The 19,869-nt window shown below is 44.5% G+C and overlaps 2 protein-coding genes across 4 annotated transcripts; one reads left to right on the plus strand and one right to left on the minus strand.

The window, feature by feature from the left end:
- The first annotated feature begins 88 nt into the window (after positions 1-88).
- Positions 89-17,411, plus strand: LOC124015643 (phosphatidylinositol 5-phosphate 4-kinase type-2 beta-like). 3 transcript variants are annotated; one of them, XM_046331012.1, is made up of 12 exons: positions 89-457; positions 573-721; positions 7,810-7,907; positions 9,514-9,610; positions 10,463-10,615; positions 10,940-11,086; positions 12,304-12,342; positions 12,554-12,607; positions 13,364-13,477; positions 13,735-13,993; positions 16,113-16,216; positions 16,383-17,411. In XM_046331012.1, exons 2-12 carry the CDS (start codon positions 578-580, stop codon positions 16,461-16,463), a joined length of 1,290 nt encoding a protein of 429 aa, XP_046186968.1. In that variant the 5' UTR covers positions 89-457; positions 573-577; the 3' UTR covers positions 16,464-17,411. The 3 variants fall into 3 exon arrangements, with proteins under 3 accessions (XP_046186968.1, XP_046186967.1, XP_046186969.1); XM_046331011.1 differs by having other exon boundaries at positions 89-721; XM_046331013.1 differs by lacking the exon at positions 12,554-12,607 and having other exon boundaries at positions 89-721.
- Positions 17,412-17,729: 318 nt separating this feature from the next.
- On the minus strand, positions 17,730-19,685 carry LOC124015644 (proteasome subunit beta type-3-like). Its single transcript, XM_046331014.1, is given in 7 exon segments — positions 17,730-17,915; positions 18,090-18,184; positions 18,271-18,448; positions 18,552-18,659; positions 18,782-18,813; positions 18,815-18,967; positions 19,527-19,685. Coding segments are annotated over 7 exon segments (618 nt in total). The 5' UTR covers positions 19,530-19,685; the 3' UTR covers positions 17,730-17,866.
- Between the last annotated feature and the right edge of the window lie 184 nt (positions 19,686-19,869).

The raw sequence follows: 19,869 nt of genomic DNA on the forward strand, positions 1-19,869 counted from the left end.
CTGATTTTCACACCAAAATGTACCGACTACAGTACGCGCGCTTCTACTCTCTGCCTCTTGGGGGCGCACTTCGCTTTGCGACGTTCAGTCTAGACGCCATCTTGAGGAGACCCCAAAACTGGTGACAACAATCTCAGGCGCATCATAATGGGATTACTAACCTCTAAATAAAATCACCTCAAACCGTTGTGGGTAGCAGACGACCACAGAAAGGAGAGGAGTTGTACACTAAGAGTGTATTACTTATCAAAGAAGACTGCGGCGTAGCTAAAGGCAACCTTGCCTGTAGCGAGATGGCTGGCTAGCTATATATGCCAACAGCTGGTCTGTGTGCCGCTCCGGACTGAACCGTGTGGCCTGCTCGGGAGGAAGGGTGGTGACCGCGCAACATGCAATCCCGTTAATTTACTACAGAATCTAATTTGATTCAAAGACCCTGCAAATTGGATGCGACAATGCACGTATAGATATCACGCTCTTAAAAGTACATTTCGTTGTCTGGAGTGCTTACGACCCAAACTAGCCTGCTTGATTACAGTGCTGTCTTGCGTTTCCTAAATTATTCCCAACAGGAGACATGTCATCCAACTGTACCAGCGTTGCGCCGGTGAGCGCTAGCAAAACGAAGACGAAAAAGAAACATTTTATAGGACAGAAAGTGAAACTATTTCGTGCAAGTGAGCCTATTCTCAGCGTTTTAATGTGGGGTGTCAACCATACGGTAAATGCATTTTTGTTCATGTTCCCACGCTAGCTTGTTTGTCTTTATGGTGTAACGGTAACGCGGTAGTTAGCCAGCTGCTTGATTGACCAGAGTAAATTTTAGAGCTCATCCGTCGTCTAGTAGTCTAGTGTATGGGTGTTTAGTCAGGTACTTAGTCTGATGCTTAGGTGAAAGCTGTTAACCAGTCACCATTCTCCCTGGTCAGGAATATCAATGTAGCAACATTCTAGCTATTTGGTGTGCCAGTCGCGTGCGCTTTAAAAATGTGCAGCAAATATAGCTGCGACGTTGAACATAAACATTTGACATTGCCCCGCGCAATATGCAGGAATTATTCGGCACAAGCTGCATAACGTCTTCTGTTCTGTAAGAACGTGGGATGTGTGGTGGTCTGAAGTGAGCTAGTTAGTTGGTTAGGGGAGGAGGTCGTGAGCACTGCTCCAACCAAAGCATCCATTCTGTCTAGCGCAGGCCAGAGAGGGGTGTGACTGTTGGAGAGCAGCAAGTTGCATTACGCCCCAAGCGCAGCCTGACTGCCTATTGTTTTACAGGCATCAATGAATAATAAAGCGGCAAATCTTACATTTTCAGATTCTAGCCTGTATTCATGATTTAACGTGGTTTAGTGTGGAGTACACATAACAATAATAGGTTCACAGTTAGTCTAATTTGAGTGGGAAAAGTGACATCGTCTTCAACTCATCCTAAAATAGACTTTATTGAGACTGTTTTTCACCAAATGCATCAAGTTTCTCACTAGCATGAATGCAGCGATCGCCAAATGCATTGCAGAGAGCTTCAAGGCTCCATTTTTTTTTTGTGGCCAGCAGTAGTAGGCGAACACACCCCCTTCCCTGCTTGACTGACACCTCCAGATAACTGTCTTTAGCATGAATATGATGCCCTATTTTTGGATTCGCTTCACCCACAATTTGAATAACAGTGCTGATGCATCATTTCACTTCCAATGTTTGCATGCCTTTCAATATGTTGCCTACACACTAACATGTACATTACATCTTGCATGTACTATTGTCTGTAATGATTCTTTCTCAATTGATTTCCCCCTCTGCTTGCTGTGTTTTTGGTGAGCTTATTTGATGTACATTTCAATACCTTATATAAGAAAGATAAGGATAAATATAGACCATCGTCAAATAGGCAGTTCTTGTAGACCAGGGAAAGAATGCATGCTTCAAATGGAGAAAACAATGGCATGAATGAACCAAACTCGCATATTTAGTGAAGCTGTAATAATCATCCTGTGATGTATTCTGCGATATTCATCATGGACAAGTTTAGTGTGTGTGGTGGAGGCTGGGTGTAGATTCAAGGTGTAGGCGGCAGGCTAATTTGGGCGATTACAAGAAAGCTGTCAAAAGAGCCTTCTCCTCAAGGCCCTCATAACCAGAATATTACATTTACATTACATTTAAGTCATTTAGCAGACGCTCTTATCCAGAGCGACTTACAAATTGGTGCATTCACCTTATGACATCCAGTGGAACAGCCACTTTACAATAGTGCATCTACATATTTTAAGGGGGGGGGGGGGGTGAGAAGGATTACTTTATCCTATCCTAGGTATTCCTTAAAGAGGTGGGGTTTCAGGTGTCTCCGGAAGGTGGTGATTGACTCCGCTGTCCTGGCGTCGTGAGGGAGTTTGTTCCACCATTGGGGAGCCAGAGCAGCGAACAGTTTTGACTGGGCTGAGCGGGAACTGTACTTCCTCAGTGGTAGGGAGGCGAGCAGGCCAGAGGTGGATGAACGCAGTGCCCTTATTTGGGTGTAGGGCCTGATCAGAGCCTGGAGGTACTGAGGTGCCGTTCCCCTCACAGCTCCGTAGGCAAGCACCATGGTCTTGTAGCGGATGCGAGCTTCAACTGGAAGCCAGTGGAGAGAGCGGAGGAGCGGGGTGACGTGAGAGAACTTGGGAAGGTTGAACACTAGACGGGCTGCGGCGTTCTGGATGAGTTGTAGGGGTTTAATGGCACAGGCAGGGAGCCCAGCCAACAGCGAGTTGCAGTAATCCAGACGGGAGATGACAAGTGCCTGGATTAGGACCTGCGCCGCTTCCTGTGTGAGGCAGGGTCGTACTCTGCGGATGTTGTAGAGCATGAACCTACAGGAACGGGCCACCGCCTTGATGTTAGTTGAGAACGACAGGGTGTTGTCCAGGATCACGCCAAGGTTCTTAGCGCTCTGGGAGGAGGACACAATGGAGTTGTCAACCGTGATGGCGAGATCATGGAACGGGCAGTCCTTCCCGGGAGGAAGAGCAGCTCCATCTTGCCGAAGTTCAGCTTGAGGTGGTGATCCGTCATCCACACTGATATGTCTGCCAGACATGCAGAGATGCGATTCGCCACCTGGTCATCAGAAGGGGGAAAGGAGAAGATTAATTGTGTGTCGTCTGCATAGCAATGATAGGAGAGACCATGTGAGGTTATGACAGAGCCAAGTGACTTGGTGTATAGCGAGAATAGGAGAGGGCCTAGAACAGAGCCCTGGGGACACCAGTGGTGAGAGCGCATGGTGAGGAGACAGATTCTCGCCACGCCACCTGGTAGGAGCGACCTGTCAGGTAGGACGCAATCCAAGCGTGGGCCACGCCGGAGATGCCCAACTCGGAGAGGGTGGAGAGGAGGATCTGATGGTTCACAGTATCGAAGGCAGCCGATAGGTCTAGAAGGATGAGAGCAGAGGAGAGAGTTAGCTTTAGCGGTGCGGAGCGCCTCCGTGATACAGAGAAGAGCAGTCTCAGTTGAATGACTAGTCTTGAAACCTGACTGATTTGGATCAAGAAGGTCATTCTGAGAGAGATAGCGGGAGAGCTGACCAAGGACGGCACGTTCAAGAGTTTTGGAGAGAAAAGAAAGAAGGGATACTGGTCTGTAGTTGTTGACATCGGAGGGATCGAGTGTAGGTTTTTTCAGAAGGGGTGCAACTCTCGCTCTCTTGAAGACGGAAGGGACGTAGCCAGCGGTCAGGGATAAGTTGATGAGCGAGGTGAGGTAAGGGAGAAGGTCTCCGGAAATGGTCTGGAGAAGAGAGGAGGGGATAGGGTCAAGCGGGCAGGTTGTTGGGCGGCCGGCCGTCACAAGACGCGAGATTTCATCTGGAGAGAGAGGGGAGAAAGAGGTCAGAGCACAGGGTAGGGCACTGTGAGCAGAACCAGCGGTGTCGTTTGACTTAGCAAACGAGGATCGGATGTCGTCGACCTTCTTTTCAAAATGGTTGACGAAGTCATCTGCAGAGAGGGAGGAGGGGGGAGGGGGAGGAGGATTCAGGAGGGAGGAGAAGGTGGCAAAGAGCTTCCTAGGGTTAGAGGCAGATGCTTGGAATTTAGAGTGGTAGAAAGTGGCTTTAGCAGCAGAGACAGAGGAGGAAAATGTAGAGAGGAGGGAGTGAAAGGATGCCAGGTCCGCAGGGAGGCGAGTTTTCCTCCATTTCCGCTCGGCTGCCCGGAGCCCTGTTCTGTGAGCTCGCAATGAGTCGTCAAGCCACGGAGCGGGAGGGGAGGACCGAGCCGGCCTGGAAGATAGGGGACATAGAGAGTCAAAGGATGCAGAAAGGGAGGAGAGGAGGGTTGAGGAGGCAGAATCAGGAGATAGGTTGGAGAAGGTTTGAGCAGAGGGAAGAGATGATAGGATGGAAGAGGAGAGAGTAGCGGGGGAGAGAGAGCGAAGGTTGGGACGGCGCGATACCATCCGAGTAGGGGCAGTGTGGGAAGTGTTGGATGAGAGCGAGAGGGAAAAGGATACAAGGTAGTGGTCGGAGACTTGGAGGGGAGTTGCAATGAGGTTAGTGGAAAAACAGCATCTAGTAAAGATGAGGTCGAGCGTATTGCCTGCCTTGTGAGTAGGGGGGAAGGTGAGAGGGTGAGGTCAAAAGAGGAGAGGAGTGGAAAGAAGGAGGCAGAGAGGAATGAGTCAAAGGTAGACGTGGGGAGGTTAAAGTCGCCCAGAACTGTGAGAGGTGAGCCGTCCTCAGGAAAGGAGCTTATCAAGGCATCAAGCTCATTGATGAACTCTCCGAGGGGACCTGGAGGGCGATAAATGATAAGGATGTTAAGCTTGAAAGGGCTGGTAACTGTGACAGCATGAAATTCAAAGGAGGCGATAGACAGATGGGTAAGGGGAGAAAGAGAGAATGACCACTTGGGAGAGATAAGGATCCCGATGCCACCACCCCGCTGACCAGAAGCTCTCGGGGTGTGCGAGAACACGTGGGCGGACGAAGAGAGAGCAGTAGGAGTAGCAGTGTTATCTGTGGTGATCCATGTTTCTGTCAGTGCCAAGAAGTCGAGGGACTGGAGGGAGGCATAGGCTGAGATGAACTCTGCCTTGTTGGCTGCAGATCGGCAGTTCCAGAGGCTACCGGAGACCTGGAACTCCACGTGGGTCGTGCGCGCTGGGACCACCAGATTAGGGTGGCAGCGGCCACGCGGTGTGGAGCGTTTGTATGGTCTGTGCAGAGAGGAGAGAACAGGGATAGACAGACACATAGTTGACAGGCTACAGAAGAGGCTACGCTAATGCAAGGAGATTGGAATGACAAGTGGACTACACGTCTCAAATGTTCAGAAAGTTAAGCTTACGTAGCAAGAATCTTATTGACTAAAATGATTAAAATGATACAGTACTGCTGAAGTAGGCTAGCTGGCAGTGGCTGCGTTGTTGACTTTGTAGGCTAGCTGGCAGTGGCTGCGTTGTTGACACTACACTAATCAAGTTGTTCCGTTGAGTGTAATAGTTTCTACAGTGCTGCTATTCGGGGGCTAGCTGGCTAGCTAGCAGTGTTGATTACGTTACGTTGCGTTAAAAGAACGACAACAATTATCTTTGATACACAGACGGCTATGTAGCTAGCTATGTAGCTAGCTACGATCAAACAAATCAAACCGTTGTGCTGTAATGAAATGAAATGAAAAATGTGATACTACCTGTGGAGCGAAGCGGAATGCGACCGGGTTGTTGAGTGCGGAAGTTCTATTCAGTAGACGTTGGCTAGCTGTTGGCTAGCTAGCAGTGTCTCCTACGTTAAGGACGACAAATAGCTGGCTAGCTAACCTCAGTAAATTAAGATAATCACTCTAAGACTACACGCTCTAAACTACACAATTATCTTGGATACGAAGACAGCAAAGACAACTATGTAGCTAGCTAACACTACACTAATCAAGTCGTTCAGTTGAGTGTAATAGTTTCTACAGTGCTGCAATTCGGTAGACGGTGGACGTATGCTAGCTGGCTAGCTGCTGGGCAGATAGCAGTGTCGACTACGTTAGGACGACGAAATACAAGTTGCAATAGAAGTACTGTTTCACTATGTTGTCCTCTTTCTTTTCCTTTTTCTTCTGTCCTTCTTTTGTCCTTATTTTGTCTTCCTTTCTTCTGTTAACTAGATATTTTTTGTTGTTATTCTTTGTAAGCTAGCTAGCTTCTTCCAGGAGAGTCCCTAGCAACTGCTTAGCAACAAGTAAACAATTCTGCTAGCAATTCAGCTAGCTAAGATAACTGTACAATTTTATGAAAAATAGTTAATTTTTCAAAAGCCTGTCTTTTTGGTTTGTTCCTTGTTTTGTCTTCTATTGAGTCTTGCAGTTTTCTCTTGATTTTTTTGATGTACTTCACTCTAAAAACCCATTTAAATCTCAATATATACAGGAGCTCATTTTTCAGCAGCTGCTCAATTTAGAACTCCGGAACATCTTTATATATATTTCATTTCATATATTTCAATATATTTAATCTTGGTCGTCAGTCGTAACGTCGTTCTGCTAGTCACAAAGCCGGATGAATTCAGTTCCGAACTAAGCTTTTGCTCAGAGAATACCTTTGTCAGTTGGAGCATAATAGCCAAACACGGGTTTAATTGAAGCTCCCTTCAAAAACTTGGATTCAGTCTTGATGGTAGATAATGCCAGCCTTTACAGGCTTTCCAACACCGGGAATAACCTACATCTTCAAATCTGATACGGACCTTCATCAAACTTAACAATAAAATCTGCCATTGAGCAGACACTTTTATCTAACGCGACTTAGTCATGCAGATGGGTGGTCCCGGGAATCGAACCGCTACCCTGGCCTTACGAGCGCCATGCTTTACCAACTGAGCTACAAACGGCCACCTTCATCAAACCTTGTGTGTAGGTTGATTAGACATAATCCAACATATCGATTGTGTCTGCCTGCTGAAGGCATTAAGCCATGCCTCTAATGACAAAATGAATATGATGAGACTTTTGAAGGACACATTCATTTGGGCTCCCGAGTGGCGCAGCAGTCTAAGGCACTGCTTCTCAGTGCTTGAGGAATCGCTGCGGACACCCAGGTTCAAATCCAGGCTGGATCACAATCGGCTGTGATCGGGAGTCCAGTAGGGTGGCGCACAATTGGCCCAGTGGTGTTTGGCCGGTGTAGGCTGTCATTGTAAATATTAATTTGTTCTTTGTTTGACTTCTCTCGTTAAATAAAAAAATTGACCAGAGCATAACCTGTCGGCATGATAGACGGTGATCATTATAGCATGTCAGACAGTTGAATGAGAGTCTATCCCTTGAAGTAGTCTCAGAGAGAGCCTGATATAACTCAAAACCCCAGCTCTATGGGAGGCTACTTGGCTATGTCCTGCATATTCCATACAACTCAATGTGTTTGTGCTCCGTATGCTATTATTTTTCTACCTCAAGGTAACTTTCCCATTTCTCTCCTATTTTAGCCGAGTCTGTGTCTCCCGGATGTTGTTCTTGTCTCCTTTTTTTTCTTTTGAAGCGTTTATTCACGTTCCCTCCCTGTCCCTCCTCTTACTGTCTGGAGTTCATAAATCTATGGAGAGGGCTGGGAATCAGTCTGTTCCTTACGGTGAATCTGTCTCGGTAGATAAGATGAACAGTGTGACAAGGGACTCAGCCAGAGAGCACTGCTGTCAGTTCGCTTTGGTCCAAAGTGAATGATTGTCAGTAAATAGACACTGGTTCACTGCAGTTTGGTCTGGTGTGGGGATTAGTGTGTTGACCTCCTCTTCCCTGCTCTAGCATTCTATTCTGATCTCCTGCTCTTTCTATCTCCCCTCTATTTCAGATCAACGAGTTAAGTAACGTGCCTGTACCAGTAATGCTGATGCCTGATGATTTTAAAGCCTACAGTAAGATCAAAGTGGACAACCACCTATTTAACAAGTAGGTATCCCGAGTCCTAACTTTGCAACCTGCCATACCATATTACTGCCCACCATATTACTGCCCACCATATTACTGCACACCATATTACTGCCCACCATATAAACTCAAACAAGAGGCCAATTTAGCTGCATTGTCTAAAATATACGGTACGGTACTACCTGAAATCTGCTAACACTACGTTATGCTACTGATTAGGAGAGAGAAGGTCTTGACTTGGTTGTCCCAATTGTCTATGATGTGGTGTGCTTTTAAATCACTAGCCAGATCAAGTTCCTCTTATCACCTGTAATATAACTCACCATGGGTCTAGCGATCCCCACTACACTGGAGTTGTAGTCAAAACATTAACTGAACACTTAACTGAGCAGCTTTACAATGGAAATCGTCCTCATAGTGAAGCACCTCTAGTAAGCTGGTTAGGAGCTACTCATATTTCCTTGATCTAGTCCAGTGAGTTCCTCAGACACTGACTCTGCTAATGGACTAACCATAGATTTAGAGTAATAGAATGGACATGAACCTTCTTATGACGTGCTAACAGTCAGCATTTTGGTCAGGGAGTTGGTCAACCATGGTTTGCCAGTGCTGTGATAAGATATTGTGTAATGTAATGCATTTGAAGAATTTAGCTAGCCAGACAGTTTTAGAGGAATGATTCCATACATTTTGTCAAGTGAACTGCCAATATGCCAACATTCCATTCAAACAATGCAATCAATCCACAGCCATAAACTGTCTGAAATCAGTTGATGATAGGACTTAGACAAGTTGTAATGTAACAAGTACTATAATAATAATAATATAATAATATATGCCATTTAGCAGACGCTTTTATCCAAAGCGACTTACAGTCATGTGTGAATACATTCTCGAGTAATGAGGGAGGGAGTAAGGGGGGGGGGGAAAGAGGCTGGTAGGGAGTGGGAGAGAGAGAGGGTGAGGAGAGGGCTGGCACAGAAGTGTTTTTTCCAACCTTGAATTCTTAACTGGTAGTTGAGGGCAGGCTTTTTGACAAATAGGAAGAATGGAAAATGGAGTGTGAGAGAGTGATGGAGGGAGGGAGAGAGGGAAGGGAGGGAGGGAGGGAGAATGATAGAGGGATTGAGAGATGTACTGACATTGTGTCATGTAATAGCACTCACAGCTTTCTAAGAAAACACCAAATTGAGACAATAATGGTCCGTTTACATATATTTTAGAAGCTAATTATACAGAAAATAAGTTTAAAACCTGGATAAACTGTATGATTTATATGACTATTTTAGGTTGGTGGTAAATCTACTACACATCTTCTGATATATCACATGCCTTACTTTTATTTTCCTGCATCAGTCAAATCAGGATTATGCCTCTGGCGATCTCCACTACACCACACTACACTGGGGTTGTAGTCAAAACATTCATCGAACACTTAACGGATTATCTTTGCATTGCAAATCATCCTCGCAGTGAAGCACCTCTAGTGTAGTATATGCTGGCCAATTGATTCTCACATTTCCGTTATCTGTTCCAATGCTTCCTCAGATGACATCAACGCTCTGACTGCTAATGGGCTAACACACTCTTCTATATTAACACTCTTCAACACTCTTGTATGCCTCAGAGAGAACCTGCCCAGCCGCTTTAAATTCAAAGAGTACTGCCCTATGGTGTTCCGCAACCTGAGGGAGAGGTTCTCCATCGATGACCAGGATTACCAGGTAAAATATGGTCTCCCGTGTGGAGATGTCTACGGGGGAAGAATGTAGGATGGGTTAACTGACGAGAAAGACCGTTTGAGGATGGGTTCACAGTAGCGAACTGAAAGACAGAGTGAGGATAGACGTTTGCTTGGCACAGCTCAGTAATGTCAAAAGGCTGGAGGACAGTTAAGGACAGAGCAGATCAGAGTACCAGAGGGAACTCCCGGTTGTTCCCTGCCCAGTTTAACTCATTGCAGATTCCAATTCCTCCCTCAACCCAATGTAGTAAGTCTTTCTCTGGATGTCACCCTTCAACCCAATGTAGTAAGTCTTTCTCTGGATTTCACCCTTCAACCCAATGTAGTAAGTCTTTCTCTGGATGTCACCCTTCAACCCAATGTAGTAAGTCTTTCTCTGGATGTCACCCTTCAACCCAATGTAGTAAGTCTTTCTCTGGATTTCACCCTTCAACCCAATGTAGTAAGTCTTTCTCTGGATTTCACCCTTCAACCCAATGTAGTAAGTCTTTCTCTGGATTTGTTGATATAGAACTAAAAGACTGCCCCCTTTTTACTGAGTTATCATGTGTAAACAGTGTGTGTTTTTAGTGTTTAGAGAATCATACCAAGCATAGTTTGTTACATTAAGTTCAACTATCTTGGTAGCCTTGCTAAATGGATCCCTGTGTGAAGGTTTTTTTTGAGCCTGGAATAGCTCTGTAAATGAAATCCATTGATCCATTACTAACTCGTGAAGTAATTATGAAACATTTTCTTTGTAGAGGGCTTTTCATTCACGCCAAAGCCTCAATTTTCTGTTCTGTATGTCTCTCCCTCCCCCGGGCTCCCTCCTGTGGTGGATCATCACCAGAACTCTCTGACGAGGAGCGCCCCGCTGAACAGCGACTCCCAGGGGCGCTTTGGCAACCGCTTCCTGTCCAGCTACGACCACCGCTTTGTCATCAAGACGGTGTCCAGCGAAGACATCGCCGAGATGCACAACATCCTCAAGAAGTACCACCAGGTGGGAGAGTTACCGCAGGCACAAATATAACACGCTAGAATTTAAAAAATATATATTTTCTGTACAAACATGCATGTAGTACATGTTGAAGGGAGCATGTTGTCCTCAAATATCGAGGACCTTTCAATGTGGTGCTGCAGAAATATCTGTGAACTGTCCGATTTGACGGGACTATCCTTCTGTAATAGCTAACAATTATGCCGACGTCATTACTGGAGCTCTCCCACTGTTTCCTTTGCATTACTCATTCTCCTTCCTCCTCTCTCTCTCTCTCTCTCCTTTCCTCTCCCTATATTTCCATCCTCCTCCTCTGGGTCTCCTCAGTTCATAGTGGAGTGTCATGGCAGCACTCTGCTCCCCCAGTTCCTGGGCATGTACCGGCTAACAGTGGACGGGGTTGAGACGTACCTGGTGGTGACCCGTAATGTATTCAGCCACCGTCTCACCGTGCACCGCAAGTACGACCTGAAGGTAGGTGTCGATATGCACACTAGCTTGGAGGGAACTAACTGGGAGAACACTTACTGGTAGTACACAAACTCCAGTAGGGCACTAGGAGCACACTTACAGCTGTAACACTGTTGGCGCTCATTGGGGGTAAGGGCATTTATAACAAGCTCAATGCATAGGGTGCTTGCAGAGTATTCCGGTTCCCAGTAGAACTCCAGCAACTTACTTAAGTCTAGATTTATAGACTATTTTCTGCTCATGTGATGTATTCTTTTTTATTATTATTATTTTTACCTTTATTTAACTAGGCAAGTCTGTTAAGAACACATTCTTATTTACAATGACGGCCTATCCCCGGCCAAACCCGAACGACGCTGGGCCAATTGTGCACCGCCCTATGGGACTCCCAATTTACATTTACATTACATTTAAGTCATTTAGCAGACGCTCTTATCCAGAGCGACTTACAAATTGGTGCATTCACCTTATGACATCCAGTGGAACAACCACTTTACAATAGTGCATCTAAATATTTTAAGGGGGGTGAGAAGGATTACTTTATCCTATCCTAGGTATTCCTTAAAGAGGTGGGGTTTCAGGTGTCTCCGGAAGGTGGTGATTGACTCCGCTGTCCTGGCGTCGTGAGGGAGTTTGTTCCACCATTGGGGAGCCAGAGCAGCGAACAGTTTTGACTGAGCTGAGCGGGAACTGTACTTCCTCAGTGGTAGGGAGGCGAGCAGGCCAGAGGTGGATGAACGCAGTGCCCTTATTTGGGTGTAGGGCCTGATCAGAGCCTGTGATAATCACAGCTGGATGTGATACAGCCTGGAATCCAACCAGAGACTGTAGTGACGCATCTTGCACTGAGATGCAGTGCCTTAGACCGCTGCGCCACTCGGGAGCTCATTATTTAGAAGGGGAAATGGTTAAGAATTTTGCTCTTGTGGAAAAGCTCAGTAAATCTGTCTCTTTGTGCATGGGCAACAACACTGAGAATAGAGGTGTGATGGCGTAGATGCCTATTGACTCACAGAATGTCGTTTCCCTTCACAACAAACACCTCTGTGGCTGACAGGCTTTCTGGGGGGGGGACAATTCTGCTTTCTGAAATATGACAATGTTATAACCATACTGTCAAGTCCAGGAGAAACAAAGGGGGAACAAAGATGCAACGAATGTCTGTCTAACTCTGAATTCCGTAACATCTCTGTGAATGATCTTCTTTCCTTCTCATTCAGGGTTCCACAGTCTCAAGGGAAGCCAGTGACAAAGAGAAGGTGTGTTCTTTTACATAAATACGATGATTAGAGTTGGGGAACAATGACAGGAACCCAAAATAATTGTGTGGATCATGCTATAAAAAAAGCATCAAACTAACCAGCTAAAAACAAAACTCATTTATAGCCCAAAATACTTTTAGAAAAGTGCAGAAGTAATGATTTTTCCATCTAATGACAATGAAGCACAAATGAAATAACACATCCACAGTTGGGCCATGTCCGACTGCTGTCCATGCTGCGCAGAAGGGGAAGTCAAAAGGGGGTGAGTGTAGTCCATGTGGATTAGTTAGCTGTGTGCGCTAGTAGTATCCACCATGCGAGTTACATTACCCGCTCTGAAACCTAGAAGTAGTTATTTCGCTCTGAAGAAGGTTGCTGGTTCACGCCCAGTGAGGGACGGACAGAACCTGGTGGGGCCAATGTCACTGGTCGGATTCGTACTGCGGACCTCTCGCTCAAGAAACCCACCGTCTTACCTAGAAGATGGAACAGCCACTTTACAATAGTGCATCTAAATATTTTAAGGGGAGGGGGGGTGAGAAGGATTACTTTATCCTATCCTAAGTAGTTATTTCCCTTCCTGGCTGACAGAGCCTGGAGGTACTTTTCCCCTCACAGTAGAGCGGTCTTGCATGATGGACTGCTTTGTGACTGCTGAGTTGTTGTTGGGAACAGAAGGTTGCTGGTTCACGCCCAGTGAGGGACGGACAGAACCTGGTGGGGCCAGGATCACGTTCACTGGTCACAATGGAGTTGTCAACCGTGATGGCGAGATCATGGAACGGACCTCCCCGGGAGGAAGAGCAGCTCCGCTCAAGAAACCCACCGTCTTAACCATTACAACAAGAGGAAATAGCTGAAATAGTTGTGCTCCCTAAAAAGTCAATCCAAGGACAATGAGTGGAAACTGAATCAAATGAGCCTACTTTTCATGCATCAAAATTAACAGCAAGAAAGACCTCTGTCATTTGTGCCAGTCTCTGAATATTTTGATTCTAATTTCTATCACTCTGCTCAGGCCAAGGAACTCCCCACCTTCAAAGACAACGACTTTCTGAACGAGGGCCAGAAGCTGCAGATAGGAGATGACAACAAGAAGTACTTCTTGGAGAAACTAAAGCGCGACGTAGAGGTAGGAGACATCTCACGGCTGCTCGGATTGATGTTGTTTTTTTATTCTCATTACAGTCGTCGTTGTTTAAATATCCGGGTAAATGGACTTCTGCACATTGTGTTTTGTTTCTAGTCCTTTCAACCAGTTTCACCTAAGTACCTGTGAACAAAGACATGACTTTAGGTTGACAAATAGAAGAATAGTGAGTTTAATGTCGTCCAGGGAAATTTCCCAAATGAACATTTGTTGTCATCTCTCCCGTTTGTGTACATCAGTTCCTGGCCACTCTGAAGATCATGGACTACAGTCTGCTGGTGGGGATCCATGATGTGGACCGGGCAGAGCAGGAGGAGATGGAGGTGGAGGCAGGAGGAGAGGAGGAGGAGTACGAGAACGATGGGATGGGAGGAGCACTCACCGGCTCCTTTGGCACCCCTCCAGACAGCCCTGGGAACCCCCTCAACTTTGGCGGGTTCTTCAGCCCCGGCGAGTTCGACTCCTCCGTGGACGTCTACGCAATCAAGAGCAACGACAGTAAGAGACGCTCTTTCTTGAGTTTTGTCAAGTGATTTTTCTATGCAATTGTGCTATATTTGTGCTACTCTCTATCTACAGTGCCTTCAGAAAGTATTGACACCTTGACTTTTTCCACATGTTGTTGTGTTACAGACTGAATTTAAAATGGATTACATTTGAGATGTTTTGTCACTGGCCTACACACAATAAATACCCCATAATGTCGAAGTGGAATTATGTTTTTTTTTTTCGAAATGTTTACATATTAATAAAAAAGTGGAAGTTGAAATGCCTCGCAAAGAAGGGCACCTATTGATAGATGGTTAAACAAAATACAGACATTGAATATCCCTTTGAGCAATGGTGAAGTTATTAATTACACTTTGGATGCTGTATCAATATACCTAGTCACTACAAAGATTCAGGAGTCCTTCCAAACTGGAGAGGAAGGAAACCACTCAGGGATTTCACCATGAGGCCAATGGTGACTTTAAAACAGTTACAGAGTTTAATGGCTGTGAAAGGAGGATACTGAGGATGGATAGACAACATTGTAGTTATTCCACAATGCTAACCTAAATGACAAAGTGAAAAGGAAGCCTGTACAGAATAAAACATAATCCAAAACATGCATCCTTTTTGCAACAAGTCACTTATAATAATACTGCAAAAAAGGACCTGACGGTTGTCTAGCAGTGATTAACTTCTTGATGCACCCATCCCATTAGCGGGATCATTTCCGTCAACATCCGCTGAATTGCAGAGCACCAAATTCAAATTAAATTACAAAAAATATTTAATTTTCATGAAATCACAAGTGTAATATAGCAAAACACAGTTTAGCTTGTTGTTAATCCACCTGGCGTGTCAGATTTCAAAAAAGCTTTTCGGCGAAAGCATACCAAGCGTTAATGTAAGGACATCTCTCTCAGCAGACAAAACATTACAAACAGCTAGCAGCCAAGTAGATTAGTCATGAAAGTCAAAAAGCAATAAAATGAATCGCTTACCTATGATGATCTTCGGATGTTTGCACTCATGAGACAGTTACACAATAAATGTTCCCTTTGTTCCATAAAGATTATTTTTATATCCAGAATATACCTCCAATTGGTTGGCGCGTTATGTTCAGAAATCCACAGGCTCGAGCGGTCACTACCGGGCTGACACAAATTCCAAATAGTATCCGTAAAGTTCGTAGAAACATGTCAAACGTTTTTTATAATCAATCCTCAGGTTGTTTTTACAATATATAATCGATAATATTTCAACCGGACTGTACCTTCTTCAATAGGAGAGAGGGAGAAAATGTCTGCTTCAAGCTGTTGCGCATGCAAAACGCTGCTGGCACCCAGCCATCCAATGACACGATGTGATCTTTCTCGCTCATTTTTCAAAATAAAAGCCTGAAACTATGTATAAAGACTGTTCACAACATGTGGAAGCCATAGGAAAAGGAATCTGGTTGATATCCCTTTAAATGGAGCGAAGGCAGGCAATGGAACAGAGAGCTTTCAGGAAAAACAGCACTTCCGGGTTGGATTTTCCTCAGGTTTTCGACTGCAATATCAGTTCTGTTATACTCACAGACAATATTTTGACAGTTTTGGAAACTTTAGAGTGTTTTCTATCCTAATCTGACAATTATATGCATATTCTAGATTCTGGGCCTGAGACATAGGCAGTTTCATTTGGGTACGTTTTTCATCCAAACATCAAAATACTGCCCCCTACACTCAACAGGATAACAACCAATTTGACAGAGCTTGAATAATTTTTAAAATAACAATGGGCAAGTGCTGTACAAACCAGGTGTGGAAAGCTCTTCGAGACTTACCTTGTGCTTTTACAAAGTATTGACTCAGTGGTGTGAATACTAATGTAAATGAGCTATTTCTGTATTTCGTTTTCAATACATTTGCAAAAATGTCTAAAAACACGTTTTCACTTTGTCATTATGGGGTATTGTGTGTAGATAGGTAAGCAACCAGGAAATGTTGGAGCAATTTCTGTATAGTGCATCTTGAATTAACATTTGAAAATTAAACTAATTTTTGAACAGACATCATGGGACAGCCCAGTGAAAAGTAATACTTGCTATTTATACACCTTTTCACTGTCTTGCTCCTTGTGGTAGGTGCTGTGAAGAAAGAAGTGTACTTCATGGCTATCATCGACATCCTCACGCACTACGACGCTAAGAAAAAAGCTGCACATGCTGCCAAAACTGTGAAACATGGGGTGAGTAATGGACTAGATCTGACCTAACATGAAGCCAAGTGTTTAGGCTACAAAGATGCTAGATCATATAGTAGTTTCAAGTAGAAGATGATCTTGTGAGAAATTGTAGTTGTATGTTCCTAATGTGCATATGTTTACACTTTACTCTCTGTTGTCCCTCCCTCAGGCCGGGGCAGAGATCTCCACCGTAAACCCAGAGCAGTACTCCAAAAGATTCTTTGAGTTCATGTCCAACATCCTGTCATAGAATCATCTCTCCTACCCCAGCCAATCACTACCTGTCATAGAGCCATCAGCCACACCCACCCCTCTCTCGCTCCTCCTGCCCCTCCCACCTGACTTAGCCCCACCCAGGGGGCGACAGACTGAAAGGATGCACAGACAACAAGCCTGTTCCATTGACCCACAGAGGGGGCGCCGGACTCTTTAAAAAAAATTTTTTTAAAGCAACGCGTCTCTTCTCCTCCCACGTCCTACTCTCCGTCTCCTCGGTCTGAGTGCTCAACAAGGAAGGCATGTGAAACAGAGTTCTATAGGATATGAGACCCTCCCCCCGCCACCTTATACTAGTCCTCACGCCAGCACGGGAACTGTCTCACTAATGCCTTGAAAGAGTCTGCTTCAGCAGTAGGAGTCTGTTTAGTACCATCTGTTCGTGATTATTTTGACACACACACACACCTCTCACAGACACAGAAGCGGTCAGATCGCATTAATCTTTTGACCTAGTGGCCAACAGGCGTTTACAAACTCTGACTTGTCAGGAGATCCGCAGCCGACAGTAACAAAATTGGAAATGCAGGAGATTAATTAATATAAGGGTTTTACGTAAATGAATGCAATATCAAAATGCATGGCTAAAATGTACATGACTTCGCCAGTTATCTGAAACGGCAAACCACTGAACTTAGCATCTGAGCATTATGACTAAAAAAGAAAACATGTCTGAATGTTACATTGCCATATTGTTCTAAAAACTTGACATTTTTACCATGAACTTGGAGGTTGGTAAAAGAAAATCCACATAAAAAGGGGAATACTAAAGCAAATGCTTGTTTTATTACCATAAGAATCGTTTTTTATATCTTGTTTACATTAATGTAGCATTGGTGTTTGTATAGTTGTTTTGTTATCGACGTTAGATCAGAAAAGTTACTTGAAAAGGATTCATTACATATTAAAGGGAGTTATTGTTTTTTTTCCCTGAATCTAATTCATTTTCTCACCTTTGACTAACAAAGATCATTCCTTCGTGCCTTGTAGAGGTGGTTTTAAATTAAGTTATTATAATGACCTATCCTGTATCGAGAGCAAAGCAAAATTTCCACATGAGACAAGTGTTAGACAATAGGTGTTTAGCCACTCAATTCAGTCCCTGGAAACTATTCATTTTATGAGATTACTGAATTAGGCTGCAGACTTCCTGGTTTTATTAATCCAGTTATCATAATCTGAATGTTAAGCCCTCATCTTTCATTACTTGCTCTGAAATAACATACCAGGCAAACCAGAGTCATTGTAACACTAATAGTCATGAATTTTATTGAACAGTATCTTAAGAAAAACAGTACACGCAGTGTTTATCATTTTCATACAAAATAGTGGGAATTGGTAGAGATGAGGGGTTGAAGCAGCAGAGGGAGAGGAGCTTTAATCCATTCGGGCCTTCAGGGTACGTGTGGTGATCTTGTCCTTCTCACTGTCAAAATAAGTCAAAACAAGGTACTGTCACTACAACATTGACCAGAGCGTTACTAAAGATCACCATCTAAATGTCATGTCAATTGTATGAATCCTCAGATTAATTACAAATTTAGCAACTATTTCATCCTAAATGTAGGCAGTGGGAAAGGAAAAGTATAACTGTGCTTACATGACTTGCACGACGACACCCATGCCTGAAACGGCATCCCTGTCCACTGCATTCAGCATGGCTTGGGAGATGGTCTCAAACAGGTCCTCTGGTTCCTGCAGGTGTAAATAAAGACAGTCAGAGACATAGTCAACTATCACACTCAATGTATTATCTTACAATACAGGACACAATAACCTACCATGTCTGGCTCCCAGAGAGATTCACACATGCCGTACATCTGCTCTGAGCAAGTGCCGCTCACAACAAAGTCCTCTGTCACCATGGGGCAGCCAATCAGGTCCAGGGAGCAGATGAATGGCTCAAAGGTCTTGGGGTCTAGACCAGCGATCACAGGCTCAATGTAGTATGGCCCAAATCTGAGACAACGGATTCACGTTTGATCAGTCACAGACTTGCCACCCAGGCGGAAGTGTAGACTTGTATATGAAATACTGTGCTTCTTCACATTAGTGAACTCACCTCCTCTCATAGAGCAGGTTGGAGACCATGCTCATGAATGTCTTAGGTTTGATCTGACGCCCCTCCTTCAGCTCATAGAGGTTCAATCTGAACTTGAGCCTCTGGGAACTGTTCGAGAAATAAGAGTGGATATTTAATATCACCTGCAAAGTCAATCTGTTGCACTGACCATCTAAATACTCCAGTACTTGGGAGATACGAGGTGCACTGATGGACCAAGGCACACTTACACTGTCTGCACGTCAGTAGCTAGACCAGCCAAGGCCAATGTAGAGTCGGTCTCCCATGGGAAAGATCTTCTGGAAGTCGGTGGTCACCATCTGAGCCTGTACACCGAATCTCCGATCTGCTGCAATTGCTACACATTGCTTACCCTTCATCGCCATGACGGCGCCACCATTATAGGACATAATAGACTGGAGATGGAAGACAAGGAAGGAGACGAGGGATAGAAGTTAAGTAGCAACCGTGACGGGGTCAATTTCAAAACCCAAACAACATTTCCATCACTAACTATTGAGTTAATAACTTTGACGGGTGACCGTCACTTGAAACATTCGTGAATCAGTAGCAACATTGGCATAACTAACGTCAAGATTATAAACTTCCATCAACAGACTCCCAAATTGCATGAGGTTGTTTTATCCCTCTTCAGATAGCTAGTACCAACATTGGCTAGTCAGTTCTTTCACAGACTAGCGTTAGTGACAATAATCCAGTTTATAGTTAACTAGGTTGTGAGTTAATGTGGTAGTTACGTCCGGAAATTGCCAAACGCTAGTTATATTTTCGTTGAACAAGTTAGTTACCATTGCAGATGACTTTTGGAATGGCTAGCTAACGTTAGCAAGCTAAATGCTAACTACCAAACTGACTAGGCAGCCGGTTGCTAACGTTAGCTGAGCTAATTTTACCAACCAATCTACGGACCACAAGTACTAGCTACATGCATACATTATTTATTGACAATCTTACCATTGTGAATACGTTGAGGTGTCTTCCTTAGCTTTGAAATATCTTGTAAATGTTCACTATTTTTAATGACTGCGGATAACAATCCCACAGTGACTACACGATTTGGAACAGCCGGAAATCAGTCAAGCTTGCTGTTTGAAACGTCATTCGGTACTACACGATGATTGGGTCTGTAAAAAAGTTATGGGTGGCCACCGTTGATATCATTGACGGTTGTGTTGGGGGAGTGAGCAAATGTTCCTAGTTTGTCTGAAGCGTGCGAAAGCGAAACAATAATGGAAATAAAGACAAGTTACAGTACAGTAAGCTATGAGCCTGAGACTGAAACACCAAACCACTGGAG

This window comes from Oncorhynchus gorbuscha, linkage group LG26, assembly GCF_021184085.1.
Source record: "Oncorhynchus gorbuscha isolate QuinsamMale2020 ecotype Even-year linkage group LG26, OgorEven_v1.0, whole genome shotgun sequence".
NCBI classification, from domain to species: domain Eukaryota; kingdom Metazoa; phylum Chordata; class Actinopteri; order Salmoniformes; family Salmonidae; genus Oncorhynchus; species Oncorhynchus gorbuscha.